The sequence below is a fragment of the Balearica regulorum genome, chromosome 3 (assembly GCF_011004875.1).
Source record: "Balearica regulorum gibbericeps isolate bBalReg1 chromosome 3, bBalReg1.pri, whole genome shotgun sequence".
Lineage (NCBI taxonomy): Eukaryota > Metazoa > Chordata > Aves > Gruiformes > Gruidae > Balearica > Balearica regulorum.
In genome coordinates, this window is record NC_046186.1 from 103,394,890 (window position 1) to 103,410,315 (window position 15,426).

Genomic DNA, 15,426 nt, shown 5'->3' on the forward strand with positions numbered 1-15,426 from the left:
CTTATTTTAGCTACGTGGGGTTGCTGCGGCCGCAGCAGTCGAGAGCTGCAGCAGGGTGTGTTGGTTGAGCCAGGAATGCCAGCGCCCCAAGCCCTTCTCTTTTTTCTTTAAAGATTTCGTAGCTATTTTCATAGTTTCGGGAGGTTTGTGCTCCTAGCCAAATTCCCCACAGATACCTACTGAAACATTTCTGCCCACCGAAACGTTTCTGATGGATTTCTGTGCCCGTCCCGGCTTTACTGCAGAGGCAGCGCAGGGAGAAGACAGAAAGAAAAAAACCAGAAGTCTGCAGAGTTGCGTCCCTAGAAGTGGCTTCATGTCAGTGTTCCCTGCGTTTTCTCTTCTGCGATGCTAAATTTATGATCGTGTGGTACTTCATGATCCTCTCATGAAAAATGGTACAGAAATAGTAATATGATTTTTTTAATTGTACGTGAAAACTGTAACCAGTGACTAGAGACAATCCCGTGCAGAGGAAGGCCAGGAGTCCCACTGTTTACTTTTTTTTTTCCTCTTTTGTGTGTGAAAATTTGTAACACGTACTTTTTTTTTTTCACTTTTAAGTTATGGCGCAGTCTTACGTTTTCCTTTGAAGAGGTACTTTGCAATAATAAATCAGAACACTAAGAAAGGGAGGGGGGAAACCTCTTCCGTGCACGCACGCCTGTGCACACACGCCTGTGCACACACGCCTGTGCACACAGCAGTGTCAACGCCAACACCCAGTTCTGACCTCAAGAGTCCACGCAGCACCCAGCTTTCTACTGTGCTGCTGCTCCTTTTACTTACACGGAACACCCACCCCTATTTCCTAGGACAGCTAAAATGCAGACAGTACCGGCAGCAGGGCAGAGGCGCCCTCCCATTTCCAGGCATATCGCTACCGAGAAACTGTGAAGCACAAAAGGCCCCCGGCGCTGCCCCGGTGACCGGGCTGAAACCGTTCCCGTCCCCACGCACCGTCGTTGCGTTCAGCAGCCTTTGCGCCATCAGCCAGCGTCTCCAGAGAACGGCCAGCAGCGAAGGTGAGAAATATGTTGGCAAACACAAGGACAAAACGCTATCAAAGATAGGCTAAAAAAGCAAGCAAAGCACACGTTCGCACTTCCGTGACGGTTCCAGAAGGGTCGGCAGGAGAGAGGGGCTGACCCCGCGCGAGGGGGGCCGCAGCCTGGCAGAGGTACGAGGCTGAGAGGCCGTTTGCTGTTCGACCCCCCTGGATCCTGCCACGACTCAGCGGTGCTCTTCATCAACACCCATCTGGGTTATTGCTCCGGTGGCTATTTACTTCCATTCGGAAACGCTAGATCACATGATACAGGTTTCTATTTTGATGTTGGTTTTTTGTTTGGTTTTTTTTTGTTTGTTTTTTGGGTTTTTTGGGGTTTTTTTTACCCAGAACACATACAAGGAGTCTCCTGCAGCAGGAAATGAATGATCGACTCGGTGGTTGATGGAGAAAGCAAAGAAGTACTTCCAGATGATTTTAATGTGATCTTAAAATAGTGGGAAAGTTTTCTTTTATGACATTGACAGAGAGGCAATGATTTTGAGTAATGCAGGTTGATGTGAAGATGCTTTAAGATTAAATAAGTGCTATATAAAGGCCTGTCAGCCTGAATTCTAATGTGCTATGAGACATTTTGCATATTTAAGAGTATGCAAAATGTCTTGTACCACACTGGAATTCATTCTGACAGGGCTTTATATAGCATTTATTTACACTCATATTGTACTTTAAGGGAGAAGGGATAACGCTGGCTCCTCTTTGCGTGGAAGTAACAAAAGGTAACGCTAATTGCTCCGTTTTCTTCTCTGAAAAAGAAAATAAAACCAAAAAAACCCCACAACACAAAAAATAAAATAAAAGCAATCAAAAGTGGAAGCTTGTTTAATATTGCTCTACCATCATCCTGAAAGGCATAATAATTTGAGTTACACATCTGAACTGATTGGAGTTACAGAATCATATCTCCTTTTTGCATTTAACAATATATACAATATAAAATAAATACATTTACACAAATGGACATTGGTTGGAGCACACGGTATGATACACATCACAAAAATATACAGTTGATTGCTATACAGATGTGAAGCCCATCTACAGCTATAGACATGTTTGTTTTTATTTGTTGTTTTGTTTCGTTTTTTAACTACTGGCTATTATGCAACTCCTGGATTATTATAAGCAGTTTAATTTTTTTTGTCCTTTTGCGATCTTTGCACGATAAGACTGCCATAAAATGTTTTCCTAGGCAGGTAAACAGAGACGCTTAAATAATTAAAATACAATCACCAACACCCATTTTCTCTTCTATAAGAAAAATAGCAGTTTTAATTTTTTATATCTTTTTATGTTATCATTTAAATGCAAAATAGTGGAATAAATACAACAATCTGATCTGATTGAAACAAACGTGTAACTTCTGGGAGTTACACAATCATATTGCTTTAAATAAGAAAAAATTAAAAAATGAAGCAAAAATAGAAATTAAATCGTTATGGCTAAAACATACACCCTTTGAAATTTTCCCAACACTTCACATTAAGTAAGTGGTCTTGAAAGAACTCTTCTCCAGCAAGGTTTAAGATGAACAACGTTATAAAGCCCGTGCAGTTCTTTTAGCTATGTCTCATCAGGTAATGCTTTTACAGTCTTGAGATACTTGTTCTTTTGCAGCTCCAAAAAATTACAGAAAATGAAACTAAAGGTTGCACCGTGTGCCTTTAACACATCTCCATTGTTTGTGTGGGTTTGTGTACTTCTAGTCGATCGGCTTTTGACCCTGAAGCCCAAGTTCTTTAATGTGATACAGCAAAAACAATATTTATATTATATATTTATATATATATAGTGTACTTGAACAGTAGCAACTTAAACCCTGCACAAACTTTCTGGAAAATAAACTTTTTTTTTTTTTTTGCACTCTTACATATATAAATAATCTTATAGAATCAGCACCTTTTTCCCAGGAGTTGTGGTTTGGTTTTTTTTTTTTTTTTTTGACGTTTTTCAAAAGGGATGTGCCAATTTCTGAACTCCTATCACAGCTATAAATTTCAAGTTATTGACCATCTGAATGAATTGCTAATGATGATTTACCTAGAATCACACTACAGTCACTTCTCTACTGAGAAAACACAATCTACAATATAGTCCCATATAGCTAATGATAGATACACAGTTTGTTGTTTTTTTTTTCCTAGCACGAGGCCGATGGAGCATCAGCCCATTGTTATTTTTTTTGTTTAAAGCACACAACGTAGCAATAGTTTTGGAAACTTGTCCGCACCAAAAAAGTTTTGCAACAACACAGAGCGAGTTAATAACAACATCTGAGAGATGATTGAATAAAAGCTATATTTACAGCGTTTAAAAATTAGACTTATCTATAATCTTGAAATATTCAAAGTTTTATTTCTAAGCTATACATTGGTATTCTATAATAAACTGTTACAGAAATTATCCCTTGTTTTGAAAATATTATGATTTCAATGTGTATCTGTTCATAACGAGTATTTGTTTGGAGTTTCGATCTCTTAATTATTACTAGGAAGAACCTTATTACCGGTAAGGAATAGAATATACTACTGTAATCTCCTGAGGAATTGTACATCCAATATTGTCTCTAATTCTACCCTGTGTCTATAAGCACACACCACAAGAATCCAAACACCACAAGAAGAACAAGACAACAGTCTTTGAATGCAACATAAAAATTCAGAAAAGCACAGCAAACATGAAACATTGAAAAGCTGAACTACATTTCTTTTGTTTGTTAGGATTACAATTTTAATTACATCTGTGTACATAGAATAAGGATGTTCACATAGTACAGGGAGCAGCTACTAACACTGGTACATTGGTATAGCATTTGATGGAGGTTATTGTTTATCGGTTATTTAGCGACTGTAGTTTTCTGGGGGCATCTAATCGGTTTATACATTAGATTACACCTCGTAACAGTCTTGAAACTGACTGACTTTCATGCTGTGACAATACTGGTTGAAAAGCACGTCTACTGGTTTAGCTACTTGTTAACGATTGCCATTTACAAAATAAAATCTAAATCAATAAATAAGGTATAGAAGTGTTAACTTCTTCAATTTGGTCAGAAGTCTACTACTCTGATTTCTTAATTTTTGCAAATGTCGGCATTTGCCTTATTGCCTCTAAGCTACTATTGGTTCCGAGGGTTTTTCCGCGTGTGAGGTTAGAAATTTGCAAACAGGCGGTTATCTCGTTCATTTGCAACTGAAGCAGTTAGAAATCACGTCGCAACTATACCTTTGTACAGTCGCTGTCTCCTAACACCGTTACGGATTGGTATTTGACATGGAGTACTTCTATGTTAGACTACTCGGATATACTGTAGGTGTAATCTAATCCTTTGAGTCAGTGAACATTTAGTTATAAACTGGAGCTCATGTTAAGAAACTGGATGTTTTGGACCAGACTGGCACACAACATAAATTGCATCCGTGATAATATGCACCTTCCCTTCGACTATTGCTTTAGTAAGATAAATTCCCACATTAATAAATGGCTGAAAACTGGTAAAGCTGGTACAAAAAAATCTCCGTTAGTAAGAAGAAACAAAACATTTAAAAAAATCTTCCTTCAGGATTCATTTGTCCTTCATTATTGTTCATCATTGTTCAAGCCAGCACAAAAATGCAGTATTTCTTTCTCTTTAGTATTGCATGAATGAATAAAGCTTAAACTATTCCCTGAAAAAGTTACATTGTAGCTAACCTAAGAAATATCTGGAAGACTTGAAAAAACAATTAAGGAATCAAATGGCTGTAACTGATCTAGATGGAAAATGCAATGATAAGAAGCAGCCGATGCATCGTCGCTTAGTCGTCTAATTAGAGACTGCTCCTATGAAATCTAATACTGCATTCAGTCAGTTCATCGTGTTGTACTGTACTGCTAGGTACGGTGGTTCTCTCTTTGATTCCTTTGTCATTGGGGACATTATGGTTCATAATAAGTTCACTGGCATCCATATTATGGATTTCCATCCTTTGGCAGGCCTGGCTTCCATCTCTCTTCAATAAGAGACCTCTTTTAAAAAGTTCAGCAGCAAAGAAAAAAGAGAAAAGGAAAAAGGAAAGGAAAGAACAGAAAGGAAAAGAGAGAAAAGGAAAAGGAAATGAAAAACTGCATCAGAAAGACACGGAAGAAAAAGTTGAAAGCTGCTTCACAGTCTTGCTGCTAAATATCAGTGCAGTCATTTTTTCCTTAATTAAACACTAAGTTTCTTTGCCATTATTATCCTGTTTATTTTCCCTTTTTTTTTTTTTTTTTTTTTTTTTTTAAAACGTGCATGATGGGGGAGCCCATGATGCTTTAGTCAGACCTTGGCCTCCAGCATTTCCAAAAAAAGTTTGTGCATGGGGACTTTGCCTTCCAGTTTGATGTTGTAGAAATGCTGCACAGCCTTGGTGGAGGTTTGCCTCAGAAGCGGGAGAGTCATCAACATCTTGCCTGCGCGACGTGGGTCTTCCATGTGCTGCCCGGCCTCGTAATCCTGCAGAGCCTCATGTAAGACGTCCTGAAGTTTCTGCACCGCCTCAACATCCTCTATGTGCATTGAGTCTGCAAAACAAAGGAGCAACAGGAGGTTTCAGTTTGCTGTGCCAAAAGTCAGGTAACGCTACGGCCGCACCATGCTTTTACTGGTCCTCTCCATCTTCTTTCACGAAGAAGGAAGATCGTTACCCACTAATTTCTACAGTGACCTTCAGGAAAATATCTGGAACCACTGTGGAACTACAAATTACTTACACTCTTCTGTAAGTAATCCTTCTCCTCATCCTCCTCAAACTAGTAAATCGGTGGCCCTCGCTGCTCCATAAACTGTCCCTTACAGTGACCGCTTTGAAGAGATGACAGCGCCGAAGGGCTGTAGGAACCGAGGCCTGCGTTTTGTCAGGGAAGCAAAGATGGCTGCCCCACTACGGAAAAGCTCCCTAAAATTCCATGTCGGGCTCCGGACCACTGCGCTGACACGAGGGAAAAGCGGGTTTGATGTGATTTCCTGAGAGCTTTAGCAAATTTCTTCTCCCTCAGGCACATTTAGACAGACAAGCAACACTTAGTATGTTCCCAAACAGCTTTTGCTCTGTGAAGCTAACATCTACTACGAGGTGTAATCCTTCTCTCCCACCCACTCAGAGAGTGGCTTATCTTGTTATTGCTGGGCTTTTGCATTATTTCTAAATCACTCCAAGCAAGCACCTTGCCCTGCCCCCTTCCAGGTGAGATGCTTTGGTGGTGCAAGTATTGAGTGACAAGCCTAGACACAATGCACATGAGGAACTAAACTAAACTGCTACATGACCCGGAAAGATTAAAGCAATGGAAGTGTGAAATAAAAAGAAAAGATCTAACTGAAATAACTGTAAAACCCTCAACAGCATAGATACGGAAAGGGAAGATGTCCCTGAGAACACGCAGTCACTGGACCATGCCGAGATGACTTTGGACGAGCAGCCCTAATTCTCTGACTTTTATGTAGTCATAAACGCCAAAAAACCCCTGATGTGGTCCAAAGCGAGGTGGATGCGAGTAAGGAAGAACAGTCATAGGGTGAGAGGCCACCAAACAGCCCCTACCAGCTACCAAAATTTGGATGGCCTGCAGACTTACAGAGCCAATAAAACAGCACATGAAAGCATAACTGCTGCGAGGGGGTACAGGTCCCAGGGATAGGCTACACTCTCTGTGCTAGCTTAGCTCCGGGTGAAACTGGGACGTGGCATTTTCTTAAAGTATACGCTTGAAAACTCTAGTTAGTACAATGCTGCTTCGCATCTTAATTTTTGGTTTTGGAATAAAGCTCCTGTTCCCAGCCAGAATAAGGGCTGAGGAGTTGGATGGTGAAGAACCCCCTTCTGCCATCGTCGCCAAGCTCTGTACTAAGCAGTCTGATGCCCTGGATCAGTATTTTGACAGAGTCTTATGTTTTACCCTGTTGATGATAACTACATCAAATTTTGCACGTGCTTCAAATACCTGAATTACATTCAGAGAATTAAGATGCATCTAAGACTCATTTCCTAAAAGCTGACATGCAACTATTTCCTCAGATAATTAGGCCAGATAGTAAATACCTCTCTCTTTTCAAACATAAACATGTAAACCAAAACACAAACCAGTAAGTAACAGGTTAACAAAAATGTTCCAGCTTCTATTGTCAAAACAAATGTGCAAATTGAAAAAAAAAAAAAAAAGTTACAGCTCCCACTCTAAAACAGACACTTAATTATATACAAGTTTGGATCATTTAGCACGTTTTATTGATTCTGATGACAGTTTATCTGTTAATTACACATAATGGAGTCCTATGGGAATTTTACATGTTTAATAATTCTGAGTCTTAGCGAATACATGCTCTAAGAAGCATGCAGTTAAGCCATACGCTGCAGGGATGTGAAACCGCACGTCAAGGTGCGCTGTGCTGAAAGCAGAGAAAAACGCAAAAATATCTCTCTTAGGGAAAAAGAAAACGACAACATTTGAAAAAAGATGACAGGGAAATATTACCTCTAGCAAAATTTAGGTCTAATTAACGTGAGAGCATTCCCCAAATCCATACATTTTTGATAGTTTTCTAATACTCCAATTGTATTAAATAATTCTGTGTCAGTAAGAGAAAATCCCTGAATTCTGTGTCCCACAAACAGCTGTTATCGATACAGACACGCTAACACACACACACAAATGTGACTGATGTCTTAAGCACGGTGTCCAGCCACCGGGCTTCATTTGGGATGCAAACTCCAAACCAATTGTCATCTTTACTCCCTGACTCTTTAGCAAGTCCCTGAATATTCACTGTTGTGCTACAGAACGCACGACGCGACACTCTAAATAATTTTTCTAGAAATCATGCACAGTTTGTGCAGAAATTACACGTCTTTTCCTCCTCTCCCCAGACCCACAGGGCCAGGGCCAGATCTGCTGGAGAACCAGACAGGAGCATTTTAGCAGCAACAAAATGCTCAGCAAGTCGAAGTCTTGCAAAGTTCTTGTGGTTTTTTGTTTGTCTGGGTTTTTTTGTTTGGTTGGTTTGGTTTTTTTACACCACACTGCATCAAGAGACAGGTCTTTCTGGAGAACCTGACTATAAATGGTTAGTTTTTAATCCTCTACAAAACTGCTCTGATTCTTCCCAGAACCAGCATTTGTATCTGCGACCATGTTTGAATTCACAAATACACAGATGGAGTCCGGACCAATATATTTTTTGCGTAGAGATGAAACTTGCCCGAGATCTTTAGCTCTGCAGTGCGGATAGCAATTTGGCCTGCAGCGTTAGGAATAGTTATGCTCTACATATTTCTGACACAGAAACTGAGTGAGGAGGGAAAAGAGGAAGAGAACACCCCTAGAAAAGGCAGAACGGAAGGTGAATCAAAACCTGCCCTCTGATACGGCTATTACACTCCACGCTCTCAACCTCTTCCACTGCGTGGACAACATCTTAAAACAAGGGATCTTATCCTCTCCTTGCAGGGGTGACGGTGTACCATCCCTCCGGTAAACAGAGCAATTGCTTACACCGAAAAGTACTAGCAGTAAAGCATTTAATGCATTTGTTGCTGTCTTTGAAATCAATTTAGCAGCTGGGAAGAACGTGACCAGCCAGCTCTCCACTGGCCCGATGCAAGCACTCCGCTGCCAGACAGCGGTTCATGGAGCAGAGGTGAGGAAGCTGTGCCTTGGGAAACAGATTTTGTCACAGGAAATGAGGTAAGAAAAAATAGCAGTGAGAGGGGCGCTTCCAAACAGCGATTAAGACTTCAAACTGTTCTTTTAAAATGGTGATTCAGCTTGAAAGATTTAAAAATGATTTAATCAAATTACTATGATAATTTCACTTCCCATTTACAGAAAAGATTCAAACTCATTTCAGCTTTACCCATTCTAGGGTCTGCTAATGTTTAAATGCAAACTCACTAAATCTAAGCTATTTAATTAGACCATGATTCAGCTCGCAGATTGTTCAGGAAAGTATTAATCTCTACAAAGATCCTTCTTCAAGTTTTAGCCTTGCAGTCTGGAACTTCCACTTTATTCCCTATATTAAACGAATGTAGATCTTAATCCCTCAGGCGTAAGCCTTTGAAAATAAGGAAAATGGTTGAAAACGCTGAACTAGCCAAGGGGAAAAGAGGAGGAAAAATAAAAGAAAAGAGAAATCTTTGCAGTAACTACAGACTGGCAGATGTAGAAGTGAATTCAGAGCAGGTTAACTTACTGCTGATAAACCCAATCCTCACTAGCAAGAGAGGGCAATGTCAACAAGAACCGCTATAATTTAAGGAAATGCAGAGTCTGCGTGATGATCCAGAAATAAAGAAATAATTCCACAGACAATATGAAACTGAAGTAGAAGTTAGGTACAAAGATTTGGAATTTCTCCCTATACCAAGAAAACCCTTTTTCTTTTGTTTTTTGGGGGTTTTTTTTTGAGTGGCTTTGTAGACAGTCTGGATGATTTACAATTACATCCTACACAGGTAATATTCAGAGGAAACCTATACCCAGATGTAATACACTTAAAAATCAGTGCCTATATAAACAATGAAATTTAACAGGGTATTGGAAAGCACTGTCATTGGAAAGCAAGCAGGATTTCATCATAGAAGCCCTGCAAAAAAAGGATCCCAGGCTGGTGAAACTGAAGAGCCCAACAGACAACCACAAGACTTGTTGATACATCATTTAGAACACACCACAGAGGTTAGTTTAAAACTAGTTAAACGATTGGAAAGCACCTGAACTGAGGGAAAGGAGACCTCTCAAAGTACTGCCTTGAGGAAAGTTAAAGGCTGGTATGTATGTATTTAGTATATAACATCACTAAGAAGCGGTAGAAACCCAGGGGTCTCAAATGAAGTATTTCTTCAAGTCAGAAAATACAAGCAGCACAAAGTAAGAAATTATTCCAGTAAATCAAGCAGCAGGGAGCACGCAGCAGCAAATGCACACATTAAGATGCTGATAAAGCACGTCAGAGGGGCAAATATCAACAAGTACGTGAAAGACAGCAATCGCTGTGATGTTCGTGGTTCCGTATTGCTGAGCAGCTCACAAACCCAAACTGAATAAATCAGTTTAGAATTGTAGGATCCTGGAAGAACTGGATGGGATGAAGAGGAAGAACAGCAGGCAAAATGGTTTTTGCTTTACGTAAGGACAACAAAATCCTAATCTGGATTAGGTCTCAAATAAGAGGAATTTATTATCTGGATTGTATGGCCAATCCAAAAACCCCACAAAAACCACCGCAGTGTTTATTGACAGCTGAACTGTTCTCGGAATCACAAAACCCCTTCCTCTCCTGCCTGACACGTACGGCAGATTTACACAGGGAAACTTGCATTTTTGCAAAGTGCTTGCCCACATTGTGTTTCTGTATAATTTTTATGAGAAACACAACACAGTGACATTTTGAAAAGCATATTGCTTAAGATAGAAGTAACCCATGGAAATTGTCCCTCACCCAGCAAGAATTCCCACCCTTTTCCTGTCTAGAATTGAAATTGCACCAGATACCTACTTTGGTCCTTCCCGTGTAGGGTCAGCAAATATGTACTTATTTTTGACCACCCATTTGCCTGTCTTTCCCGACCAGAACTATCTGCTAGGGTATAGACGAACAGAATATTTTCCATTGCAAACGAGTTTGGCAAAACTGGTCTGGCATCTGGATTATTCTATTGGAAATGGACACTTCAGTCAAAACATATGTTGGAAATTAGAGAGGAATAAATTCAAGAATCCCTTGTCCATAGGAATTATAGGCAGTGGAAACAAAAAAAGTGAAACAAAGGCTTGTATGATTGATTTTAGTGAACAAGGTTTCAGTCTCGATTGCACTGGTTTGGCCTACTTTTAAGAAGAGACATGAAAACTGAAGCCTCAAAACAGTTTTTAAAACACAGCAGGAAATGAAGATGCAGTAAGAAAAGAAATTACTTCACGGAACACGCCTATTTATTTCAGGGGCTAACTGGACTAGCAGTGAACTAAAACCACAGGCACAAGGTAAGTTAAAACACAGTAAACCGTCTTTCTTAATTCCCGAAATGGCTTACTTTCCACTAGGACAGGTAGGGAGGGCAATAAATAAAGGAATATATCCGCAATGCAGAACAAATTGCATACTATGAACTGGTTCGAGTACCTACTCAATAAAGCTACTAAAACTCTGGGAAAGGGGAATTCGAATGCTAGAGCTGGGGGGTAAGACACCAACTAAAAGAAAACATTGAATGAATGCTTCAAAATCCTTTTTATCCACTACAAGCTATAAGTAATTGCCATAATTACCATTGAGAGCCACTAGTTTAGTGCTGCGGAAAAGCAGGATGAATAACGGCGACGACTAGCAATTGCATCGGTGACACAGCGGTTCATACATTGCTCTCCTACCCAGAAAGTCCGCCTGTCAGCACAGGGCTGGCCCTGGGCAGAGGCAGCACGGCGCTGCCCTAACAGCCCTGCGCCAGCAGTGGGGAACCCGGGGCCCCGTCCTCCCGCCGGCCCCGGGCTGGCCTCGCTCCTTGCCCTTCCTCAGTCTCGGGCTGCGAACGTGTAAATAATATCTACCTATGTCATAACCAAGCGAGCAACGTCTCAAAGTTATTCCTTTACCAGACCAACTACCAGAAAAAGACAAATAAATAAAAATTTGACCATTAACTCTGCTACCATTTGCTTATTTTGTCTAAGAATTGTGGTGCCATCTATTTGATTACATGAAAACGGAATAGGAGGAAGAAACTGTGTTCAAGCAACACGAAACTCTGACTATAGTGGCAACATCCTTTTCTAAAAATTTGTTTCTACGCTGTACCACTCTGTACAAAATTACATGAAAGAGTTAACAGACTTTGCTCTTTATATTTGGCAAAATAAACATCGGTAACACACCGGTAACACACAGGTGGTGTGTATATATTGTATTTTTTAGATATGCCTATTCACAAGAGATACGTTTTAATCACGAATTCTAACACTAACAAGATGACTAAATAAAATCAAGTGAAAAAAATGGCATTATTAGAAACTAAATACAGTATTCTGTGACATAAGCCACAGTCTATACTAGGAGTAAGTCCTGTGGAATAAGTGATTTATAGGGTTCTACCAATTAATTTTTATGATGATAAAATATTATTTTTCAATGGTGATAGCCTAGTGCTGTGAATACACTGTTTTGGTGGCCGGAAAGCTAAGTAAGTTGTAAGAACAAACTAATGTTTTTATCAGGATAGATGATTTTCTAACTTTACTGGCATCAATGGTGATCCGTGCTTCATTATACTAAAGCGCACAAGATGCTTCTTGGTTCTCACGCCTTCAGTACTGAAAGGGTGCTGGGTTATTTTTAGGAGAGTCGATAAGAGAGACCAGAAATTGTGACGGTGAGCAGAGGTCCTTTTCTCCTTCTGGTGGTACAGGCTAGACAGCTAGTATTAGTGTTTAAGATTAAATTTTCAACAGTGCATAGGGTTATACTTTTAAGTGCCTAGCATCCACATTTGGGTCAGATTTTTCAAGATGCCAGCAGCCTATTAGGCAGATACACACGGATCAGATTTTCAAACGTGCTAATGTATTTTGACACTCTCGTTCCTTACGCTAGGTCTTAGATGGGAACTGAGCTTCTCTTAAAAATCTGGTCTCAGTTGTGACTCCTAAGCTCTCCTGCAACATTTGGCCTGAAGGCACAATTTAGTCCTTACTGATTAGGCAATTTCAAAAAAACCTGCTCACCTGCAACTCCCTATTTAGTATTACCTAATCGATACAGGAAAGCATTTTATAATACAAAAGAGACGAGCAGGTCAGCTTTTCCGTGTTGGAGCGTTCGCGTGCGCGTGTGCACACTTGTGTACGCTTCAAACATGTTTTGTAAATATTTCACCTTCCCTTACACACGAGGAAGTAATTGGTACATGCATGTTTTGGAAACCATTCAAAGCTGATTTTCTGCGTGGGTAAACAAAGTGCTCATTGGTGCCAGCTTGTTTCATTTGGGCGGTGTGAGGCGGAAGGCAGGGCAGTCGCATCCTGCAGCTGCAAGGTACCTGCTTGCTTTTGCGTAGAGAAGGTAGAGAAAGAAGGAAGGAGCTCAGGATAGTGACCGGACGAGGACAATGCCACGATGAGAGGGACTTCTCTCGAGTTCAAGCATAAAGGCTGTATTAATTACTATCAAATCACTGCAGATATTTTAAACTAACCTGGTAAAGTCCGTATTAAGCACTACAAGTTAAATGTAACTGTTGAACTCATGCCTGCATAGACTAACATACACAGGACTGAAATGCCCATACGACATTTGTGCTCTTAGATATGCATTGAAACTTTTCAGATGCTATATGCACTCAGTTTGAAACGAGTGACGATGATCTACAAGGTTGCTACCACTTGTATTTCTGGAAATTCAGAGAAGCGGCGTGGCGTTGGCCAGCCCTGCAGAGGGAACATTTGATAACGGCCGTCAGAGAATCTCCCTGAACAACGGCTCCTCCTTCCCACCTTTTAGAAACCAAACGGCAGGATTATCTCCGATCGAGTACTGCGCAAGCAGACTCTGCAGGCCTAAACACAAGTGAGCAGTTGGGGTGTTTTAATGCCTACGATACTGAGATTTGTTGGCCAAAACAAAGCTTGTGGTATTTATTTAAACAAAATACAATCAATATGAAGACAATCTACAATTTCTTTTCCTGCTTCTATACACCAGCAGGGAAAGTACTATGACACTGTATCATAAATCACTAACATAGATACAGAGCTATAAAACCATCTTTGTCTACTGTTTACAGTAGAGGCAACCTGGGAATCTTTCTAGACACTGCAGATACGGCAAAAAAGTCTGAAACGCCTAAGATTTCTTACTATACTTCATCCCTTCTCTCTACAGCTACAAAAAGGCTAACATATTTTAAACCTGAAAGAAGAAGAAAGCAGATGTAGCAACAAAATATATTAAGATGTGAATTGCTAAGTGATTGGTTTTATAACGGCATTTTAGTTCTTTTTTTCAGATGGAACTGCATTTAGATTAATCAAGTTCATAGGTATGTGAAAATAAGCCATTTCTGGTTTTGTCTATTAAAAAAGACAAAAACTTTAATTTTACTTTAATATTTTACTTTAGTATTTTTACTTACACTTTAATTTTAGCAGCATTTGTAAATTAAAACACTATGGGTCTGCTCTTCTTGATGGGCTGTAATTCTGCAGCTGCTATTTTACACCTACAGGTTAGTGTAGCTACAGCTGATAGAAGTTTGGTATCTGCTGCATGTACAACCTGAAGCTGAAAAGTTGAATGTCAGCAGTCAAAACATTCTGCTGAAAGGGAAGTCGAGTGGCTGGGCTGCTTTTTAACTCCCCCTTGCAATGGTTTCATTTTCAACCAGCATTTTTATTTCTTTTAAGATGAGAGAAGGAAATGTTTTCACTTAAATGTGCCCTGAATTTTAGTATGCTGAACTGTATTTATCTCTGACATTATCCTGGTTATAATTCCCAGCGAAGTTAATGAAGCTGCAGATGATTTTGATACACTCTATGGATAACGTATGACTAAACTTTTTTTGGCAGCATTATCTTTTATTATTACTTAAACACTCCATGTCTTTTTTTTTTTGGGGGGGGGGGGGAAGGTATAAGTGGTATTAAACACCATATCCCTATATTCTAGCCCCTTATCCTTTTTATCAAGTAAACTATAGAAATATTTCTCATTCAGTCTTTGAATTACAGAATAAAAATAAATACAAAAAACCTTCTCAATTTAGACTCCTAATTCCAGATAACTTTCTTGCTCTGTTCATTAAGCGTGACTAATATTGAAGAAAAATTCTTCTTGTAGCTGCAAAGCATCCTCAAGTGTCTATTTACAATGGTCAAAAATTACAAATAAATCTTCAATTAAAAATAATTTTATCTTTGAGAGGCATTTCAGCATTTTGCTTATTCTGGAAATAAGATAATATTCTAAAACTAAGGGCAGAGTTAGTGGGGTGGAGAACATTTTACAAAGAGACTAATAAGCATTTTGGCTTTGCATGTTTTTGAATTATATTTCCAATTAAAAATGCAGAGTGCTAAATCACATTACAAAGACAAATAGGAAAGTACAACTTCATTGTTGAAAACAATTTCCCTCCTATCAATCTGAGGATTCATGCATCAATATTGTAGATGAACTGTTAATTACAAAATCAATTAAAAAATTATTTCTAAAAACAGTCACGCGTCCTGGCTCTCAGGGGGGCAATTTGGGCAGAAGGTCTCATCTCACTAGGACCGCGCCAAATCACAAGTCGTCATCCACAAGTAAGCAAAAGCAATCTGGTTTTTCATTTTTCAGCGCGGCTGAG

General features: G+C 39.6%; 1 protein-coding gene across 24 annotated transcripts in view; it reads right to left on the reverse strand.

Moving 5' to 3' along the window:
* Positions 1 to 1,871: 1,871 nt before the first annotated feature.
* ESRRG (estrogen related receptor gamma) overlaps positions 1,872 to 15,426 on the reverse strand; it is a 404,653-nt gene continuing 391,098 nt past the window's right edge. For all 24 annotated transcript variants that reach the window (XM_075749263.1, XM_075749275.1, XM_075749258.1 and 21 more), the window contains one exon: positions 1,872 to 5,608. In XM_075749263.1, coding sequence (XP_075605378.1) covers positions 5,364 to 5,608 — 245 coding nt within the window. In that variant the 3' untranslated portion in view covers positions 1,872 to 5,363. The remainder of the gene's footprint in view (positions 5,609 to 15,426) is intronic.